Raw genomic sequence first — 24,382 nt, forward strand, 5'->3', positions numbered from 1 at the left:
AACATAGCTTGTAGTTGAAATTTCTGGAATATTTAGATTTATAGCACTTTTTCATCAACAAAAGGGAATTTGCAAATATGTCAACACTTTTTATAATACCATACACTTAACAAATGTGCAATATCCCTACATTTCTTCAAGTGAATGAAAAAGAGTGAAAATGTTTACCCCCATATTTTTCCAATGTAGGAAAATTTGCAGTAAAGCATCCCTGACCATACATTAGAATTCACCTTGCACTAATTTGTTCCAAAATAAAAACTTAATCCAGGTAAATCAAAGAATATAAATTTGTGTTATAATTTGTTAAATTTGTTTCAATTGCACACATTCTTGTAACTAAAACTTGAGTAGTAAATTAAAATTCGAGACAACAATAATCCTCAAGAATGCCAAGGGTTTATCAATGTTTATAAGTCCATAGGATGACAATAACAATTGCCAAATGAACAGTCAAAGAGTTTATAAGGTGGTGATCAGACCTATTAAAATTACATATCTAGTGTTTTAAAAGTTATGAATTTGTTCTATGTTGTGCCGATTTTGACATACATTTACAGCATTAACGTATTTTTCAGCCTTCAAAGCATGACATCACTAACTATATGTACTACTTCTGTCATGTCGGTAATGCATCTTCCAGTTCTGATAACTCAATTTCAGGCAAGGCACATGAGCTAAAATTCTCACTATTAACACTTTTCCAGCTCCAATAATCTGATGCAATTCATAGCTTTTAAATGAAATGCCATCATCAATATCATCAGCCAGTATTTTCCAAATGTAAAATTGTCATCTAAAAATGAACAATGCTGGGACTAGCCTTTTTTTAAGTACCCCATTTTAAACATGCGTATCTAAAAAACTTCCTTGATGCAGGGTTCAAACTATGACAAAAAGCTAAGTTCAGTACCAAATATAGCCAATTAATCTTATTAAAGTGAAAGAGTGGGCATGAGTTCATGATGTCGTCTGAATGGGGCGCTAAACATATCTTTATACTACTGTGGATTATAATGTGATAATGTAGGAATTGCAAGCAAATGATGAAAAATCAAACCATACTTCCAATCGTCTCACATCATAAAATAAACCACTAAGAAGTAACATTCTGGATCATTTATTTCTAAGCAGAATCTCTAAAATTCAATGACTTTCAATGACCTGGGTGAAATATAAATGACTTTCAAGGCCTTGATTGTTGTTCTAGAGTTTAAAGCCATTTTTCAGCACAAGATAGGCTATACATGGCAGCCAGTAAAACTGGTCGAGGAAGAATCCTGGAAAACCCAGGGAAAAACCACCGACCCACGAGAAGCTACTGGCAGGCTTTCCCATGTATCCATGCTAGCCGAGCCTTGGACTCAAACCCACGCAGACAGAGGTGAGGTGGCAGTGATCCAGAATGGCGAGCGCTTTAGACCACTCGGGCACTCAGGGCCCCTTCAAGGCCTTGAATTGAGGTGTTCATTTCTGAATGACTTTCAATGACCTTTAATGGCTGTGCAGATCCTGTAAGTTAATCAAGAACTTTCACAACAGCAAAGCAAGAATAAAAACTTTTCAAGCACCTATGGCATAAAAAAAGGATCTTGTTGAAGTCCCCATTTTATATTAAATTTATCAAATGTGTGAAGTAATAACCATCTTTTTTGAGCTTTGGAAAGCACATACTAAAATTATTCCATGAATTCATTTAGAATGAGTGCAAAGTTATATTTGATTTACCACACAACTTAAAATAATTTTTTTAAGGACTTGGCGAAGTACAATGAAATGGCTACGAAATACATTTGGATGTCTTGGTCAATAGACCTTTGCTTCACAAGATGTTATGACATTATTTGTGATGTCATCAGGTGTTATTTTTATATGTGTTATAAACATTATGATATGGCTATATTAACATAGTTAATACTTCAGTCATTTAATATTGATTCCATGTATTTTAATCTGGGCAAGTTATTTATCTTTCTCACTATGAAGTGAGATCAAAGGTTAATGTTCAAAAGTTCATGCATAACAAACATAACTACTAAATAGTTCATCATGACCACACATACACAAATAATCCCTACTAAAAAAATCATTGATTCTGACATAACTGAGTTTTACCTGTGGACAGATGGATTGGTTGAGCAGCAAATTTTAATGAATTTGCCAGGAAAACGTCCCTCTCTTCAACAAAGACTCTTGTCAAATCAGGATATTCTCCTGTCATCTCTGTTAACATTTCTTTCAGCAAATCCTTCTGTTTGCACTTCTCTACATCTTCTTTACTGAAATAGACATGCAAAAAAACTAACAACAAGCACAATTTTTTTTATAAACGAGATATGAAAGAAAAAGCAAGAATCACAGATACATGTAAATCAAAAACAAATCCTTGCTGGGGGCACACACCCGTCTTATTATGCTGTCACACAAAAAAATTATAAAATGTATCTTGAGAACATTTTTGATGGCATGATATCAGCAACCTGTAGCCTGTTTAAACACAAAACAGTAATGATTCGCACAGCTTATGTTGAATGCTCATGGCAAATTATCACCACTGGACAGTGTATAAAGTAACTGCCACAGAGGCTATTAAATGGTATTGACAGTTTGAGATAAACAACCACCATTCCACAGATTACTTAACTGACAATAGCTATCGTGATTTTGTGTTGCAAATCCTGTTGTGGGCAAGTCTAATATGCTAATTATCATATGTAAAGTATAAGAATCCATTTAAAATACAGCAAACGAAAGATGGGTGCTTAAGAAACTGATGCCAAGGATAAGAATATTTAACTTTCATCATTAGTGATTAATAAGTCAAGATCAATAGTGACATTTGCTTGAAGTCCAATTTTACTCCACACATAAAATGAAAATTGTGATTATTTTGATAAATGAAATAACAAACAAAAGAGTATTTGACTGACAAGGCAAATATCAGAACACAACTATGATTCAGGAAGGGTAATTTGTCTGCGATGCGATGCAAGCAAAGGCAAGCAAATCCAAATTTCCTGGTAGATGGAGTTGGACTTTGTGAAGCAGAGCCGAAAGAGGGAGCATTTCATTCTCTGCACATAGTAAACACCATATTGACATTTGTCATTCTGAAGAAAACGAAATCCATTGAGATCAAAACAGTAATACAACTTAACTGGTACAATACACGACTGGTAAGTTCCGTCCCCAAATGAACTAAACAATCATCAATAGACCCAGTCACAAAAGCTCAGAATTATTTTTCTACTATCCACTATATCCAGATTGTAATGAGCATAAAGATGATCACTGATGAACCTATATTAACTTCTAATGAACTATTCAGAGCTGCTAAAGACTGACACAAGAAATGAATACCGTATTCCAATGTTCAACTGATTTTAACAATAGAAACTTTGTTGTATTTTTCTTAATGTTTGTGTTTTTGTGATTTGTGTGTTTGTTGACAATATGTGATTATGAGAATTCTATAATATATATTTTGTTTGAAAGCACATTAAATGTTTTTAGAAAACAGGAATGTTATGTTCATTAATTTACATTCTAAATTAAGAGTAAGTTTCTACAGTCTTATATTAATAGAATATCAATTCTATTATTTGGGTGATACACTGATGTACTCACCTTGGGACCATAAAACATGCTTTTTGTGTCTCAAAATCCTACCACCACTGTGTGGAAGTCTGGCAGGAATGGCAGGATATGAGTGTATAAAGAAATTATAACAAAAGGTCACAATGTTATTCATGCAGAACAAACAAAGGCATAACATTTGACGTAAAATGAAGCAAAGGCTTGGTCTAAGGAATGTGTGATGATACCTAAGTTCATTGATCAGTTTGGCATGGCAGCAAAATTATTTATACATAACTAGTTGGAAAATGACTCTGCTGGACACATTTAAAAACAAGCACGAGCATTTAAAATATATCAAACCTGTTAGCAGCTGCCACCTATGAGTAAAGGCAAAATCGGCCTATGTACTCAGGTGACTTCTGTACACAGGCTCACCTGTCACAATTGTCTTTTAAACAAATACTTGACAAAAGATTACTGTATCATATTAATCCATTCTGTAAAATGAATCATTAGTGACTTAAGTAATCACTGGTCTAAGTTTTGTGTACCATGACAAAACACTAATTCCACTATTAATGGATAACTTACATATCATTAGTATAGAGGACTGACTCTTTGGTCAGCCAGCTTGAACAAATTAGGCTTGGAAATGGCTGTTCACAGACAGTCTGCGCAATGTAGGCATTCGGTTCATCCCATCGAGAGCACTACGCACGTGTGGCATGGGATGAACCGAACTCACTATTTCAAAATACGACACAATATACATAAACACCCTCGGGTATCGTTGTACACAAAAAACGAAACCTGAGTACATCCATTCAATAAATAAAAGAGTTTAATTCCATGACAGTTGGGAAACATCTGGCCAAGGACTGAAGAAGGCACGTGATCATTACACACTGGACATTTATAAAGGAAAATTTGCTTGAGGAAATTAGAAGGACAATTGTGAAAAGGTTACTGCTACGTACAGGTGACTGTTGGGACAATGGGACAGGTATGACTATATGTCCTTGTCTGTGGTTTTACAAATAGTGATGTTTACCTGATGGGATCTTTGGACGTAATTAGATGCCACACCAATTTCAATTTCTTGAAGAATGATAATGAATGGAGAAATCTTTTAAATGTGATATGAATAGGTCGGTCTCCCAGGTGAACTCTGCAATTTGGTATAAGCCGGGCCTGAAAGAAGGAAATACCTGTATAATATTATACAAGTGAGCAAAAGTAACAATTTCTGTGTGTTTTTCATTTTTAAACAAAGATAAAAATAAACAGATTTGAATGGAAATACATTATTGTAATTCCAGGTTAAACATTTTATTTTTCTACTAGAGTGATAGTATGAAAGTTTTACCAAGGTACATATGAAAACTTCCTTCTTAACCAGCATGTGTCTACATGAGGAAATGGAGCATTTCAGCTGAATGTGTGGATCCTAGTCAACTTGTATGGAATAGATTATGAAAAAATATTATTTATTGATTTGTGTAGATCTGGCTGGAATTAATGACCCCATTGTTCCAGACGAAACCCATAATTTTCCAAAACTGTAAGTGTATAGGCAGGCTGAATTACAGAAAAGGAATTGAATTATCAGTTATAGCATTCTAAAGCTCCATAGTTCATAAGACATAAAAGTAATATTTTTCAATTTTAAGCAATCTGAACTGGAAATTTAAAAAAAATTAAAATGAAAACAATATTTCCAAAAGTATGTATTAGGTTGTCAACAAACAATATTACATTACTGGGAGAAGACAACTCTTTCAACTTTAAGGATATGTCAAAATTTATTTAATGAAGAAAGAAGTAAAGAAACTGCTTGACCAGTGGGACAGAAGAAATTTATCCCTTACTGGAAACATTACTTTCAAAAAATCCTTGATTTTACCTAAATTCATTCATCTTTGACAAGCTCTACCAAATCTTCCACCTCATATAGAAAATAAACTAAATTCATTATTTTTCCAGTTCATCTGTGTCTGTAAAACAGAAGGTTAAGTGAGACACCATTATAGCTTCTTTTAAATTATAAGAATTCAATATGATTCATTTACACTATTTTTGTGTGTTATGTTTTCCTGGATTATGTGTCCTTTAGTAAATGATGACAGTTCATCACAAAATTCTGGAAAATTTGGAGGTACATGGTTATTTAAATTAGAAATAAAATTAACAAAAAGAAATTGTTCAATCCAATAAAAATTATGTTTTGGTGTGGTTATTTCTCTTTATTGCTACAGACAACATAATTATATACTGTAACTCAAGAATACCTGTCTCAAGATATTCTGAAGTTACTTAATATAGATAATATCAAATCATATGGAAGATGGAGAATTTCCGCTGTTGTAATTATTCAACATCTTTCTGATTCACAAGGATCTCTATTAAGCATTGATGAATTAAAACAAAACGTGGAAAAGGAAAATAGATTTTGCCAAAATTTCACTCCTGAGGGTAAGAGAAAAGAAAACATATCTTTATAAAGACCTTGTAAGAACAAAGATACAAAAACCAAACAGTAAAGAAACTTGGGCAGCTGATGTGCAATTGGCGCAGAAGAATTTACCAATTCTTTTGTTCATGCAAAACTTTGTACAAAAAAAAACAAAAACTTATTACCTTTGATTTTAGTTTTATCAATATCTTCCTATAAACCAGTTTTCAACAAAAAAAAAGATTAATTTAAGTGACAATATTAAATGAACCAAATGGAATAGAACATACTGAGCATTGATAATTTGACATGCTGAATTACTTAGCACTTTTTAAAAAAACAGGATATGACAATTTTGATAACCTTATTCACTTCCTAATTTCACTTGCAAAATATATTATATACAGTTCACATTGCACATAAAAATTCCAAATCCCACCTATTTATAAATATTCTGTTTTATCTTGTAATATGCTGGGAAAATGTGCATCCAAAGTGAATAACAGAATGAATGCATTTAAGAAGAAAAAATGGATTATACTGTCAAACCATGGTAATTTATACTTTGGGGGGTGCTGTCAGTCTTATTTTGTGGGGAAAAAACAATATTACATTTTAAGAACACCTTGAGAGTGTGTGTGACAGTGCCTTTGGGTATGTGGATGTGCATGAATGTGTGTGTTTAATGTTTAATGTTTTCAAATAAGCAAAAATATGTAAAGGTCATGATACAAAACATTTTTCCGTAATAACCAATACACCAGTTCTGGTGGTGATGAAGTGAGAAATGTAAAGTGCTGACAACTTATGTCCAGGAAGAAAAACAATATAAAGTGAAAGCCAACTATATCTTATATAGCATATATTTTTAGTGGTGGCATAAGGTGGGATAGAGAAATCGGAAATAGTTTCAGTTTTACAGTATACAAGGGCCATTACTTAACCTACAATCTAGAACATACAAACAAGTACATTATAATCAATAACACTTTGTGTGATAACTAAATGTTCCTGTCATCAGCAGTTGCTCACGACATATTTTGCAAACATATATAATATTTTCAAATGATAAGCTAACAAGATACACTTGTAACAGTCACCTCTTGCACAGCTCTACGAAACTCTCCCCCAGGGGCCATCCCTAATTCCTTTGTCAGGTGTGCTGTCAGACTAAGAAATAATATATTCATCAAGCCTTGCACAAAACCATCCTGAAAAGACAACAAATTTCAACAATTACTGCACATTTTTGTATCATACGATACAAATATAATGTATATTTACAGTAGTCCCCCTCTTAAACGGACCCACTGACCAGTGGCTACCCGCTCCTTACGGCCCGAATCCATTAGCACTGATGAGTTTGTGTTCAAAAGTACCTCTCACGAAAGGCCACCTGGCAAACGCGAATAGCATATTAGTGCAATAATATAAAATTTACCCCTCACATGCAGTCACATTTTATTTTGATACGTATCCAGAACCAGTATTTTTATTCATAACGTGTGTTAAGTAATCCGATAACTGTTTCCCTATGTCAGGTTTTCGTTACTGAAAGAAATGTTGACTAAAGTACATGTACCACTAAGGTTAATATTATATCATTTACGCCTCACAAGAAGCCACATTTATTCCATAAAGCCGAGAAAGCCTCAAATTTTAATCCATACAAAAGGGTAAGTACATGTAATCCAATTAGCCTTACAGCTGTGTTATCATAAGATGTCCGATTTAGTCACTTCGATAATTGTTAAGACTACAATTATTGAACAGTAGTAACAGCTGAGAAGTGGCAGCATTGATGTACAATACACAAGTCAGCTGGAAAATGGTTTGACAACCTTTATGGCTTCCCTTAGTAAAATGTTCACTTTGATAATTAGTGGCTATTACTACTGACAATAATTGTCAAAATTACAAATCCTAACAGCCGCGAAATCAAATATGCGTGATGTTAAATGGTACATAACGAAGCCGTTTTGGCTTCACTCACTCAGTGTAAAGAAATGTATAAAAATAATAGGGTACCAGACTGAGACTAACGAATCATGTGACAAGATCACTACCGTTAAAAAACACATGGCAATTTGTTTAGATCCATAATTTTTTAAAATCATTATTGTAGTTGGCAACATGAATAACTTACTGCAAAAAGATCAACATGTCATCGAGGAAAAGAAAAATTCTTAGTTTAGAAGAGAAAGTGAAAGTAATTCAACTGACCAAGAGGTTCGGGGGTGAGGTTGATAATCCTTGCAGAAAACTAATGTCGGAAAGACTCAGATAAACAAATATCATGAAAGATAAGGAAACAATTTTGCAGAAGTGGGAAGGTGAAATGAACGGAGAAAGGAAGATTGTTTGAGACAGGAGATGTTTGTATCCTGATTTGAATGACAAGAAAAAGCAACAATTTTGTCAGTTGAATAGGGATATAACGACTTTACCGCAAGTAATGGATGGTTGCACAGATTTCAAGTGTGACACAATATTAAGAGTTCTGTCCTTAGTGGAGAATCAGCTGATATTAATAATGAAGTTGTCGATGATTGGAACAAAAGACTAAACAATATATGCAGGGGATATGACAGCAAGGATATTTTTAATTGTGACGAGACTGGTTTGTTTCTTTGACTGTTACCAACAGAGTGACAGAAGATGTGATCTGTAACATAATTATAAAGACAGTTTTAAAACTATATCAATGGTTATTCATAACATTCTTTTGAAAATGATGAAACAGTTTGTTTTTCATTTATTTCACAACATGCATGTAATATTTTAATGAAAATATTAAATGTTTTACAATTAAATGTACTTGTGACTTTCTTCATATGTATTTACTATTTGCATTTGTCATCCCCCTCTAGAAAGGCCACCCTCATTATAAGACCACTTCCCTGCTGCAGTAGGGGTGGACTTATAAGAGAGGGACTACTGTAATTTATATTGTGTTCTTGACCTTTGTCCATGACTGAGTGTAGAGTTCTGACCCACCTTACCATTATCATTTCTTTAAAATGTTTATATGAATTCAAGTTCAGGATCTAGCCCTGATTTTGATCTTAGAATGTTCTGGAAGCGAACTTGTTAATATTTGATAGAATTTTCAAAGACAAATCAGGATGCAGCTATGGCCCTAACTTCAAGGACTTTGATTTTCATGAAGGAAAATGATTTCTTTTCCCATTTAACTTAGCCAAACTGACACACTTGGAAAAGTATTATCTTGATCATCATATCTGCAACTGGGACTAGGGATTTGTGATAATACTGGGTCTACCAATTTTTGGCCATGAAGCCAAGCTAGTAAAGAAAAGAGATGAAATCACACTTAACACTGAATCATAAGCACCTTCTTCCAATGAAAGGCAGAATTTCACTCATCTCCTTGTGGACACTTGTGAGTCACAGTAAACCTTCTTAAGATAAGGCTCTCTAATGAAGCATAACTCAAGGCTTCATAAGGTTGTTGACAGTGATACATGAAAGGTTGCATCTAGACATGCAAGAGCAAGAGACTGGTCAATGAAACTCCAAATACTTAATCGGTACTGAAAGATGACAGTCAGATTCTATGGTGGAACCCATAGAGAATTTAATGGTAAGAGATAGGTCTGTCCTATAGCCCTTAATAGTGGATCCTGTACAATCTTTCTCTTTGAAACGAAAGAGAAGAAAGCTGCCAACTGTTGTCAATAACGGGCAGATCAAGTCAGGTTTTCTACTGCACCAATCACTTGGCACTGTAAACCTTAGAGGCTGATTGCCTTAAGTCTTGGAAATGCTGTCTGCAACCCTGCTTAAAACGTGCTCTTGTCAAAGAGATTGGTTGATGTGAGAATGTGCAGGATTCAACCTCTGTGCTGTTACAACATTTTCCTCCTCAGGTGGAAAGACACAGCAATAGGTAATCAAAAGCATCCATTACACATGCACTGTATTCTAGAACTTGCTGGATATAGTGGTAGTTTGTTGTTCAACATCCTTGTAATCAAGTCTACCACTGACTTCAACCACAGCTGAAAAGGTCTCTACCTAACACTGTGGTGTCTTGTATGGTCAATGCACCCTTGTAGCACTAGGAAAATAGTATGTATCTCTAGCATGCTGATATGAAGGGAAGATTGTTGCTGAGGCAACAGAGTTCTGAAGGACTACACATAGGGCTCTCAGTAAACACCCCAGCCTGAATAAGAGTGTTTCTGGCAAGAAACTTGTCCTGACATTGGTGGCAACTCAAACGGTGGTGAGATCTGGATCCCAAAAGAATCCAAGCTGACAGAGAGTCCCTGTCAGGCTTCTAGGTTGCAAGATCAAGGTCACTGTGACTGAAAAAGTAAAACTTTCTGCTCAATAATACAAGATATCCATATAATTACTAAACTCTGGGTCAAACAGTCAAAGGACAAAGTACCTGTCACTGGAACAACAAAAAATAGTTTCCCCAAAATAACAAGTTTTTCATTATCTAGTCACCAGACTTTGTGCATGGTTTGCATTTGGGATGAATTAGAATCAAACAAAAGTTGGAGTTCAAAATATCAAAGTTTAAGGTCAACCTGACTGAAAGAAGTTATATGGTTTCTTCAAAAAAATTGGTATTTTCCATCATCTAGAAGTAACACACGTTATGGAGAGCTTGCACTTGGGATAAGATAGAACCCTAATGATTTTTTAGCCAAAGGGTCAACAGTCAAAGTCACTGTATCTGAATGAATCAAACAAGGGTTTCCGCATAATAATATTAGTTCTCTAAGACATACCTGGATAGACTGCATTTTGGGTAAGGAAAAAGACTTGATTTAGGGGTCAAGGTAACTGACTGAAGATGAAAAATGGTTTCCACACAATAACATGAATGCCACAACCACAGACTTGGTTCAAATTTTGTGGATGACTTGCACTTAAGAGTACAGAAGATTGGATGATTGATTGGTTTCACACCAGTGCTGTAAGGCAATATAGTACCACAAAGGTGTACATCATAAAAATGAATGTATCAAAATTTTTTATTACCAATGAGCAATACAAGTATTTTTTTTAAAACGAGAGTGAGGACAAAATATGAAGGTTGCTGAGCAACAGGGGATGTAATGGCTTTTAAAAATGGTAATTTGATTTACAAAATTGATAACAAAAGATACAATAGAGTGACTGACAAAAAAATGTTGGTTAAAAATGCTCAGAGGAAACAGGATCGTACAGAAGTGATATTTTAGAATAAATTTTAACTTCCTTCAAGAAATTTTAAATACTAGATATATTTACAATATCAAAAAGTTCCTTCACACCATAAAGTGCTTCACAATTATATAGTTCACACACAGATGGGTCTTTTCCCTTTAAAACATTGTAGTGTGATTTCCACTTCAGAAGGCATTCTTTTCACCATCCTAGGAGTCATCAGTGTAAATTCTGGTGTAGTTCTTACATTCTGAGTGTGTATGTGATTTGGACTTTTAACGTAGCTTTAACAATTTTTCAGTCATATCGCTACGATGTCTGCAGTGTGACAGTTTTAGTGATGTCTAGCACTGGGGCATCATGGCGCAGACATGTTGCATGATATCCCACCCATTCACATTATCCTGACACCAGGTCGACCAGTCCTAACACTAACCTCTTAATGCCGAGCGCCAAGCGAGGCAGCTGTTAGTACCATTTTTGTAAGTCTTTGGTATGACTCGGCCGGGGTTTGAACCCGCGGCCTCCTGCATCCGAGGCAGATGCTCTAACCACTAGGTCACCGGAGCTGTGTCTTACATTTTGAGAAAAGTTCCTTACAAGAGTATTGACAAATGGAAGGAAACCTATCAATTTCAGGGTCACAAGGGCAATGGTCAATGTCACTCATACTGAAATAAGAAAAATGATTTCTGCACCAAAATTTCCATCATCTACATAGAGACTATTAAACACAGGGTTGGCATATCTTGTTTCTTTATTGCATTATGCTATATAAATGAAGTAGGAAGACAAATATAAATTGCCTTCTTTTGAACAAGTCTATAAATTCTTTGGAAGTCTTGTTGATTTAAGTTTTTAAACAGATCATTTAAACACTGCAATATTCATTTATATGTGTGTAAATGTAATCCCAAACCTGCTTAACGGCCCTTTGAATTTTTTCGAGGTTGATGTTTTTGGCTTCCTCTAAGAGAGTCCTCTCATCCAACTGGAGTATGTTAATCCTGCCATGACACAGTTCCACCACTACAACATTGGGCTGGGTAGCTTTTATTGTCTGAAAAGGGACATAACTGTTACTTGATCATTTCAGGAAAATTTGGTTTGGTCTTATCCTTTACTTTTGCAATCTAAGACAGGGTCAACATGCAATCAGGTCAGAAGGCACATTTGCTAATTATATAATTCTGATGAAGGCAAATTTTTATTGATCAATTTGCTGTTGGGATGGTAATCGTGAAACAGCCTGAACATAAAATATCATGGTCAACAAACAGGAGCTTGTTTGAAATGAAACTTAGGGAAAATCTTATATTTTAAGTTTGATCTGAAATTTATTTCTGTTAATTATCTTTTATTTATACTTGAACATGCTGTTTGAACCCACCTTTTCACCCTTGCTTTTGTGAGATAACTTCTATACAATGATACAAAATTATGAAATTGTTGAGAATACTGATCGTTTAGATGGTGAAGGCATGCATCAGAAATGCACTATCAACTCCTAGTTTGATTGGGCAAACTTTGATTTAAGCTCTACATTTTTGTCTTCAGAAACCTGAATACACAAGTCCACCTTACTTACAGAGGTGGGTTCATATTAGTGATTTTGATTGAGTTACTGGTGTGCATTTTTTCAGACACAATCAACACAAGGTCTGATTGGGCAATGCCAAATTTAAGTTTCTGAAGTTTCTTTTCTTACTGAGGTTTATTGTGTGCGTCAGAGATCTGATTCAACTGGAAAATTCCAGAAGTTTATTTTTTTCCTTCCAAAACCCACAATACATATACATGTCAACCTAACTTACTAGGCATGTGAGGCAGCTCTTTGACAATCCACCTGGAAAAATTCCCTCTCACAATTCCAAAAGTCATGAAGCAGCATATGGTGATAGGTTCCATAAGGTATAGCTGAGCCTTTTGCGATGCAAGATCTCTTAGGAAAAAGCTGGAGAAGGTGGACTCTGACCTTCATCCCACAGCTTGGATAATGTCAGCCAGGAAACATGCTCAAATGCAATGCTTTGTCACAACAGCCCTAACTTCATAAGACGAGATGCATCGCAATTTAATTCAATCTTTGGTTAATTCCTGACGTGGAACAGAGAACCCATTTTATCCATAATGAAAGTTCCTTTTCATATGCCACTTCACAACTCTCAATGTGTCCTTTTCATGTACCACTTCACAACTCTCAATGGGTCCTTTTCATGTACCACTTCACAACTCACTATCTTCCTTTTCATGTACCACTTCAGAACTGTCAATTTGTCCTTTTCATGTACCACTTCACAACTCTCCATGTGTTCTTTTCACGTACCACTTCATAACTCTCAATGTGTCCTTTTCATGTGCCACTTCACAATTCTCAATGGGTCCTTTTCATGTACCACTTCACAATTTTCAATGGGTCCTTTTCATGCACTTCACAACTCTCAATGTGTCATTTTCATGTGCCACTTCACAACTCTCCATGTGTCCTTTTCATGTACCACCTCATAACTCTCCATGTGTCCTTTTCATGTGCCACTTCACAACTCTCCATGTGTCCTTTTCATGTGTCACTTCACAACTCTCCATGTGTCCTTTTCATGTACCACTTCACAACTCTCCTTTTTTCCTTTTCATGTGGTACTTCACAACTCTCAATGGGTCCCTTTCATGTACCACTTCACAACTCTCAATGTGTCCCTTTCATGTACCACTTCACAACTCTCAATGTGTCCTTTTCATGTACCACTTCACAACTCTCCATGGGTCTTTTTCATGTACCACTTCACAACTCTCCATTGGTCTTTTTCATGTACCACTTCACAACTCTCCATGTGTCCTTTTCATGTACCACTTCATAACTCTCCATGAGTCCTTTTCATGTACCACTTCACAACTCTCAATGGGTCCTTTTCAAGTGCCACTTCACAACTCTCAATGGGTCTTTTTCATTTACCACTTCACAACTCTCCATGTGTCCTTTTCATGTACCACTTCATAACTCTCCATGAGTCCTTTTCATGTACCACTTCACAACTCTAAATGGGTCCTTTTCAAGTGCCACTTCACAACTCTCCATGGGTCTTTTTCATGTACCACTTCACAACTCTCAATGTGTCCTTTTCATGTACCACGTCACAACTCTCAATGGGTCCTTTTCATGTACCAATTCACAACTCTCCATGGGTCCTTTTCATGTGCCACTTCACAACTCTCAAAGGGTCCTTTTCATGTACCACTTCACAACTCTCAATGTGTCCTTTTCATGTACCACTTCATAACTCTCAATGGGTCCTTTTCATGTACCACGTCACAACTTCAATGGGTCCTTTTCATGTACCAATTCACAACTCTCCATGGGTCCTTTTCATGTGCCACTTCACAACTCTCAATGGGTCCTGCAGACAATCTTGTGATGAAGTATCCAGAATAGACATGTTTCAACATAAAAGCCTGATTTTCCATAAGCAAGAGACCTGTTCTTGACAGTGAAAGTAAGGCCTAATGAGATAAAGCCCTGTCAATGAAAAAAGGCCCATCATCATGAAGTCATGGCAATGAAAGTAGGGCCCATTATCATGAAGTCATGGCAATGAAAGTAGGGCCCATCATCATGAAGTCATGGCAATGAAAGTAGGGCCCATCATCATCATAAAGCCCTGTTAATGAAAGTAGGGCCCATCATCATCATAAAGGCCTGTCAATGAATGTAGGATCCATCATAAAGCCCCGTAAATGAAAGTAAAGTCCATCATCATAAAGCCCTGTCAATGAAAGTAGGGCCAATCATCAAAAAGCATGTATTATGCTGATTCTGCCTGTGATCACTAGTGTGAGCAGGATGCAGGTCTTATAGCGGTGACAAACCAATGAAGCCCTCAAGAGCAGTTTAAACGATGTCACCTTCAGTCAGGTTAGTACCCATGATAGATTCTACTTTGGGCACATAGCTAACACCTTTGCACATCTGAAATTTAATTTGATACATTATTGGATAGGTCTTTGTTTTGTCATATATCCTCTCTTCCATGATGATCCTGAGTGTTGAAGATCATGGAACAGTACCTTTCATCATAATTAATGATAACCATTTCTTATCAATGAGTCATAGTAGGAAATTAGATATTTCTGGTAATGATGCATTTAGTGGTGCAATGTGTTCTTGCATGATGATTCTCCATTTGTGTGCTTTCAAAGTCCATGGCAAATACTTCCCATTCAGCTGCAAAGAATAAAGCCCCTGACATGTGTGGCATGAGAACTATGTCAATTTTGGTCAAAGGAAGGCTGGCATCTATACAGATGCAGGAGAAAAGATTGTCTTCATTCTGCCTTGTCAACTTTAATAATTTCTGGTTGTAGGATCAGTAGGACTTCCAGTACTTCCCTGTTCTTTTCAATCCTTTTGTTGATTTCTCTTAAAATCCCCCTTCTGTGACTGAGACTTGGTTTGAGGAAAATTGGTCACTTTGGTGGCTTGTTTTCAGAATTCCTTGACATGGCCATTGAAGAAGGATTAGACAATGGCTGCACTCTTAACATGGCTTTATGATCATCTTTAACAAAGATGGACAAAGACAGCATTGAATCTTTTTCCACTAGTTATTAATTCATATCTGCTCAACATTGGTCAGGGTGTGCCAAGCAGCTCTGCTTAAGAAATTGTTGATTAAGCAGACAAAAAGGCAAGCAACTCTACCAAACCGTGTATGCAATTTGAAGGCAATTTCATTCTTCTTGATGGATAAGTCAACAGATGCCAAAATTTTAGAATAGGCTGTTGATGTAGCAAATTCCAGTTGCAACAAAGTCGAAGACTACTTCAATCGAAGCCCAGAAAGCAGAGTCTTCTCTAATCGTAATGAGATCTTCCAAAGATGAGGAAGCTTGAAAGCAAGTTTCATTGTCTCTGCGTGAATGTGGCAATGCTGCCATCTCCTTTAATATGTGCAATGTAGATTGAGAAGAACGTCAAAGGGAGCAATTCACCATGATCAAAGAGCATCCTAATTTGGATTTCCAAATTGTCAGTAAATAAATGCTCCACTGAGAGGCAAAGGATTGAGAATGAAGTGAATCAACATCCCATGTGTACGGAGGCACAAAGATGAGCATCAAGTGTATTAAGGAACTTGTGGCTCTGTACAGGTCAGGCTAATCCATAAGCACAAGTACAATGGAGGTTTGACAAACTGGTCAAAGACATGTTGCCTTTTGGGCTTACACACTGTGGTGGTGACCTGTTGCAATCAGATGGCAGAGTCCAGACTACTTGTAGATGGCTTTTGTGAGTCTTCTCTCTCTGCAGACAGCATGCTAGTCAACATTAAGCTGAAGCAGAACCTTCAGTATTCACTGGATTTGGCACCAATACGTGTATCAAGGGAAAATCACTATATCTGCCACCGATGTGAGCATAACTTTGAGCTTCTTCGCTTAAATGTTTTAACCTGGAGGGAGGCTGGATCTTTAGTAGTTTTCCTAACACGTAATGATCAGGAAGGAAAACTATGATGGCTCACAAAGCCAACTGTCAAAGTGGACACTTTAATTGTGTTTGATTGCCGATTAATTTGTTTCAATCTGCAAAACATTATCAAAATTTTGTGCTTTAATTCAAGAGTGATTCAGTAAGAATTTACTAGAAATGAATCTAGTGATTTATTTCATACTCTGAAACTACTCAAAACTGAATAACAAGATCAAATAATTTGGTCATATTATATGTATTTGACAACTATCATAGCACAAAGTCCATCAGTCAAAATTCTGATGAAGAAAGTATTGTTGCTAAATTGGTAAAGAGTAAAATTTTGAGGATATAATTAACAGACATGCTCTGTTGACAGATGACATCAGTGTATACAAAGTCACCATCCTTGATAAAACTGGATGTTTTATTCATATGGTTTGATGCCTTGAGACCAGTTTATCTGGTTAGGATATAAAAAGTTAGAAACCATATTCATATATATCTTTCACAGGTGTATGGGTATATTTCTGCCTTTAAAATGGTTTGTGGAGCTAAAGTAGAATATGTTGATAAGTTAAAGATATAAAAAGTAAAGAATAATCCTTTTTCTGTTTAACATGCCAAATATACAGTCAAACAGACTTAGAGAAACACTTGTACAAAAATCAGTAATGTCTCACTGTCTGCTTGTCCATTTCTTACAAAAGTGTTTCTCTTACAAAATATTGTACAAGTGTTTCTCTTACAAAAATATTGTACAAAAGTGTTTCTCTTACAAAATACTGTACAAAAGTGTTTCTCTTAAAAATACTGTACAAAAGTGTTTCTCTTACATTATACTGTACAAAAGTGTTTCTCTTACAAAAATACTATACAAAAGTGTTTCTCTTAAAGCTCAGTCTGATCTATGAATAAAAAACAATCACAGCTATAAGCTCATGGCTGTCAAAAATGATTGACTATCAAGATTTCAGTGTCAACTCTTGACATTTTTATTAGACTCATGAGATTAAGGGGTCATGGGTCAAATGACTCCTCAGATTTTAAATCTACTGAGAATTATGAGTCTGCTTTTCAAGGTGCTAAGCCAGGATGCTTTAGTTGGCTTTTATTAGGCAATGAGTTTAAAATGTCCGGACACAACATGGCAGCTGACCAGCTTGATCAGGGAATCAAACCAGGTGATGGAACACTAATTTACATAAGATCAGGTGAATAACACATTTCCAAATAAATTTTGATTCATATTCCATTTTATCATGGTAAATATACTGCATTAAAACATTTTCAAAATTGTCTTTCTTTACGTCACAAGAAAATTCATATTTCCATTTGAACCATGATTTGAGGAATAACTAATTTAATGTGCTGAGTTCTTTATCAGAGAATTTTCTACTGTTGACCATTTTGACATCATGAAATCATGCTCTTGAGATAGTCAAGGGATATGTCTATGTTCACAATAATGTATTGTGTTGAGTTACCAAAATGTACCTACTATTTTCAATGACAACAGCCACAAATGGTGCTCACTTAAGTTATTGAACATATTCCATTATATTCAACTGTATAATTTTTCTGTCTTTACAATTCTTTTCTTATAGTATGAAATGCATTGTGTTGTACGTTTTCATTCTACTTTTTTATTTTATATTATGCTTTATATTTTTTACATGTAAATTTGCAGCTTCACATGTGTGTGGAAGTTATTTTGAATTGATTTTCCTTGCTGTGTAGAGTGTTTTCCCAAAGAGGCTTAGTAATTATCTACCAAAAAGGACACATGTGAAATGTGTATCTCATGTTCAAAAGGACATCTTACTTTATTCTCAAATGCTGTTCCCATTATATTTATTATTATTACTATTATCATTGTTGTAAAAATAGGAAATCTGCAAGGGCAGTGATCTCCCTGGGATGGGTTTGCACCAATCTGCAGGAAATATGTAGCAGATTCTGTTAAACTGTTCATTCTGACTGAATCGTACACTAGTATTTATATATGCAAGAATAACTTAAAGACCTAATAATGTTTCCTACCTTAAATATTCTCTGCATGTTTTTTTGTTTTCTAATTTCATGGTGTTTGTAATCATATCATTATATATGTCTTTTATCTTATAGGTGTTGTCTAATGTTGTAAAGCGCTTAGAGCTTCTAAAGATACTATTATTATATATGACGCATGATTACCTTGAACTAAGTGGTATTTTTTAAAATACAAAAGACCACAGTAATCAAGAATCCTGCAAACGTTTATTGACATGGTCTTCTCTAGCCAAAAACCAGATTATAATGAAAGGTCATCATAACTTTTATCCATTTACTTTGAAATGTGGAAACCACGAATTGTTTAAATATACCACCGTTACTGGAAACACGATAAAAGGGAGATAACTACCAACAAATATAAGCAATTACTTAAAACTGAGTTACCTGCCTTGTTAAGTAAAATTGATAGAAAAAGTTTCTTGTGAAACAGTTTCTATTACTAAGACCTATATCTGGTAAAACAGAATACTATAAACAGAGTCGGATTCAAATCCCTCCAAGCCAAAAACTATCAGATCATTTATGTTATAATCAAATTTCTGGTAAACTGTATGGCTTTTAAAAGAAAAGAAAACATCCAGTAGAGGGACAAAACTTACTTTAGCTACATCTTCTTGACTTTCTAGACTGAAATGGGCAGTGCCCACAATGTAGACTCTACTGCCCCAGTCTGTATCCAGAACAGTCACAGTGGATGGAAGGTTAAGATCAGATGGATGATCACTAGTGAGAATATGTTCTTTGGTTGGTGCCTCTGCATTGTCCTCCACATCTGATTCCTCCCCGCTCTCAAAGTCATCTGAATAGTCATACAGGGCATTGTCCTCCTCGCAACTATCCTGACCACCCTCCACTGTCATGGAAAATAGAGATGCTTTAATAAGGGATAAATTTACAACATAGCAAGCCAATTTGACTTTAACAATAGTTGCTAAAAACATCTTGCAATGGATAAAAGCAAAATAAGAAAAAGCACACAGCTGCAAGATTTTTAGTCCAACATAAATTTCATCAAAAGCAATAAGTATGCAATTAGCTTTCAAATCTACATGATTAGCAAGCAAGATATAAACAAGTATTACTTTTTATAACTCCCAAAAATCTGAGTAGTTGACCTGAAAGGCAAGAGTGCAGCAAACACCTGTGCACTTTAAAAATTTAGAATCAAACAAAAGAAAGCACAAGTATCTTGCTAAGAAACAGTCAGCCCTTTAAGAGGAACAACCTCAATGTATGTATTATATTTAATGGCATGTCATCACTATACTGGCCATGTAGTGTGGATTAAAAATAAGTTCAATATATGTATCAACAAAGAACTGTCAACTCTGTCAAAACATTGGTGGAAGCTGCAGTAACTCAGCTGATAAAGTATCAGACTTGGAATCCAAGGACGTAGGTTGGCTGTCTTGATGTATCATTGGGAAATTCACTTAGCTCCCATTTCCTCATTATGATGTACACAAATAAAGTTCTGAAAGTAACATTAAAAACCAACCATCCAACCAATCACCATCATTAAGCTGTATCCAAACACACCATTTTTATGAATATTGGTGAAATTGAGTTCAAGATGTTGGGCAAGTAACATTTGAACTCAAGCATGCAAATCAGGTCACAAAGACCTAATTTTGGTACGGACAAGTTACTTTTCTCAACATTCCAAATCTCATGAGTGTACATGAATTAAGGATACAGATATTCAATTGAGGGTGCAACAAGGTTCTCACTTTTTAAAGAAAAATGTCTAGGTCTTTTCCATGTTTTCCCCAATGAATTTCATTTTTTTGTCAAGGTTCACATATAACAATTATTGAATGGAATTAATGAACACCAAAGCTTAGAAAAAGTGCATTTTTCAAATCAATTTCTATCTCAAGATTCCCCCATAACAAGAAATGTATAAAACGTATCACAGGAAACAAGTTGGAGTACTGAAAATGCATATAAATTTTATGTTAAGTCATTTCAGTGTACAGAAAAAAAATGTTAAATTTACTTTGTTGGTACGAGGAAACTGTAATAGATGGAACAACCGAAATTAGTTTTGTTTTCCTTACAGACTTGTAAATAACAGATTCTTTCATCAAGTGGTGGCAGAAAATTCCTGATTTTCCCTGACATATGTCAATATTTTCACAATTCAATGACTTTTCAGTCTGAAAAAATCTATCCCAATAGTGTAGAAACACTGGTGCAATGACACAGCTGAAAAATACACAAATCACTTAAGTATGCAAATCAGGTCTCAGTTACCTAGTTTTGGTATAAAGATGCATCCACCTAACAATGTTCTTAAATTTAGGTGAAATGGGGTCTGAGCCATATCTTGTGTCTATAACTTAGCTCAGTAAAGACAGGCAAACTAACAAGCATTGAACACTGCATGAAACACATGAAAACACAAATCATCCAATGTTAACAAACCTCAAAGAATATCACAAGATAGATAATTTTCTTTTTTTCTGATATCCCATTCCTGAAAAACATTTGGTCAAAATAGTTGCATCTGTTAAACTACACATTATTGCTAACTCACTAAGTGCAAATTAGTCTTTCATAAACCTATGTAGACACTTTACACTGTAGTCAAACAATAACTTCTGATCACAATGCATAGCATGTGACCAAGATAACAAGTTCAACAAATGAAAATGGGTTCCAAAAGATACTGACAAATCAAAGCAAGGTACATGCTATTTTTAACTTTGGGAATTTTCATAAAGTTGTTCCTTTTTGAGTAAATTATCAATGGATTATATGTATAAAAAAATGACTGAGGCATTAGAAAACTACAGATAATTTATACCCAAAATGACCCACAGACTAAAATTTTGCACCAAACAGCCCCATACATATATTAATTGTGCAAAATTGCACTCTAGATGTAACACTATTGAACATTAAGAAACCAAACAGCCAATGAACAAATCATGGTGAGAATAAAATTTAAGTACATAACAAACTATTGATCACCAAGCATTGTTCCATGGGTACAGAGCCCAAAATAACACTGTCTAGAATCCCATATATACAGTCGAAAATAACACCTCCTAAGTATACAGTCTAAAATAACACCTCCAATTATATAGCCCAAAATAACACCTCCTATAGGGCCCAATGGGTATGGAGCCCAAAATAACACTGTCTAGAGTCCCATAATAACACCTCCTACGGCCCCATGGGTATGTAGCCCAAAATGACACATGTGGTCTCATGGTTACTGAGCCCAAAATAACAATTCTAAGGGTCCTATGGTAAGGAGTCCAAACTAATACTTCCATGAGTCCCATGGGTATAGAGTTCAAAAAGAACACCTAGGGTCTCATGGGTAAATTATCCAAAATAACATCTCCTTGGGTCCCATGGGTATAGAGCACAAACTAACACTTCCCATCAGTACAGAACCCAAATTAACAACTAGGGTCCCCTTGGTACAAAGCCCAAAATAACATCTAGGGTTCCATGGATATAAAGCCCAAAATAAGAATCCCAGGGTCCCTTTGGTATAGAACCCAAAATAACAAATGAAATCCTAAGGTCCTGTGGGAATAGAGCCCAAAGAAACATATTTCTTGCAGGTGGTTACCATACGAACCATATAGATACATTCTAGTGAATGTACACCTAGTGGTTTATGGGGATAGAAGGCAGATGGATGGATAGAGAGACAGATGAAGGGCATCAAAATATTTCTGATGCTTTTTAATCAAGCATAGGGATGAAAAGACAAAAATAGTTCAGTTCACTCTGATTTTATTTTATTGCTAGAAATATTTCAACTTTTAAGATTATTTTTTAGGTACACAGACATGCCTAAACTTTCATAAAATTAACAATTTCTTGCTATGAGACTGGGTCATCACAATTTTGAATGTAAAGACCTTTTATGTATATTCCTTTAAACTTACCTTTGGGTGAACTCCTGTCCTTGTCTTCAACTAGTTTTTCTCTGCATGAGTCTGTACTTTTGTCACTTATCTTTTCCTGAATTTCCTGACTATCTTCATTTTTTTCAAACTCCATTTCGGTGTCCTTTGAGTTCTTTCCCTTTGATATCCTCTTTTCTAACAGTAGCAGATCCAAAATTCAATCATAACCGAAACATTACACCTGTAACATATAGAACTGACAATGACAAGTTACATGTATCTTTGTATGATCTACTTCAATGAAGAACAATGGCAAGATTTGTACTGAATTTTAATGAACTATTTCTCCTGCGAAACCTAAAGGAACGGGTTAGTAATATCATTAAAAAAATCATTCTTGCAGTATTAAGGTGCATGTTTCTTCCTTGTTTTCATTATTCCCCCTTTCTTGTATCTGAGATAACTCTAAATAATAACACAAAATAAAGACAGAAATCTAGCTAATTTTATCAAATATCATACCCAAATAATTTGTGTCTGATATTGTTCCTTTCACCTTTCATCTGTTAATCATACCACTTCATGTTTCTACCAGAAAGTCTTTGGTTTGGATATTCATGTTAAGGTTGAAACTGCTCACTTTGATTACTGTGTACAATGTGTTCCACTGTACATGTACTACAATGTTACTCACACTTATTACTGATAGTTCTATCTCTGCTCATCATGGAAAATAATTTAAGAACTGTAATGTAGACAGACATCACAAAAGATGTTACAGCAACATTATTCTGGAAGAAAACACTTCAACCATGAATTTATTCAGTATACCATGTATACAAGTTTTTAACAACCATAAATACTTGCTTATAAGTTGAGTCATACTGCAAACAACAATGATCTACTGATTACTACTAACAAGCTGCGCAGATTCAAACCTGCCAACGCTTTATGTGACAGCATATTTGAGTCTGCAGTTGGACTAGACTTATAAGGTAATATATATGGTAACCTATGTGCTTTTGACTCTCACTGAGCCATTGGACAAGACACACAATAAACACAAAAATGTTTACGTACATTAACTACAACAAATGGAAGCATTGTTTAAAACTGTTTGATGTCACAGCTCACTGGTTTCAAATCAGAAGATAAAAATAGCAGCCTAGTTTATACTGACCTACAAAAGGACCATCAGTGTTTTTAATTAGAGACGAGACCTAGTTAAAAACTAGTATTGCACTGTTAATTGTCAGTCTCTTGTATTTATCATAATGAATCAATCACAAATTCCCTGCACAATCCAGTGCACTTGAAAGACTGGTTTTTGGCAATTGAAAGAATGGCTTTTGCCATGATTTGTATTCATCTACATAGTGTATACACTGGAGACAACACATATATAAATCATGTAAAGTAATCAAAATATTTTAAGAGCTGGAGTTGGATGGTATTGTTCTATCATTAACATTCTACAATAATAATAATTGCTACTTCAGTAAAAGTGATTTAGACTAGGGCACTACAATATCAGTCAATGTGATTTAGACTAGGGCACTATAATACCAGTCAATGTGATTTAGACTTGGACACTACAATATCAGTCAATGTGATCTTAGACTTGGACACTACAATATCAGTCAATGTGATTTTAGACTAGGGCACTACAATATCAGCAAATGTGATTTAGACTAGGGCACTACAATATCAGTAAATGTGATTTTAGACTAGGGCACTACAATATCAGTAAATGTGATTTTAGACTAGGGC

At 35.2% G+C, this 24,382-nt stretch overlaps 1 protein-coding gene across 1 annotated transcript in view; it reads right to left on the reverse strand.

Annotated features, from left to right (window-relative positions):
- Positions 1–24,382, reverse strand: part of LOC149788611 (traB domain-containing protein-like) — a 48,713-nt gene that overhangs the window by 17,978 nt on the left and 6,353 nt on the right. Inside the window, exons 2-7 of the mRNA XM_089974681.1 lie at positions 22,652–22,853; positions 19,340–19,593; positions 12,138–12,278; positions 7,132–7,242; positions 4,631–4,770; positions 2,116–2,279 (exon numbers count right to left, since the gene is read on the reverse strand). Coding sequence (XP_089830807.1) covers positions 2,116–2,279; positions 4,631–4,770; positions 7,132–7,242; positions 12,138–12,278; positions 19,340–19,593; positions 22,652–22,766 — 925 coding nt within the window. The 5' untranslated portion in view covers positions 22,767–22,853. The remainder of the gene's footprint in view (positions 1–2,115; positions 2,280–4,630; positions 4,771–7,131; positions 7,243–12,137; positions 12,279–19,339; positions 19,594–22,651; positions 22,854–24,382) is intronic.

This window comes from Sinohyriopsis cumingii, chromosome 11 (genome assembly GCF_028554795.1).
Source record: "Sinohyriopsis cumingii isolate HCF-2022 chromosome 11, ASM2855479v2, whole genome shotgun sequence".
NCBI lineage: Eukaryota > Metazoa > Mollusca > Bivalvia > Unionida > Unionidae > Sinohyriopsis > Sinohyriopsis cumingii.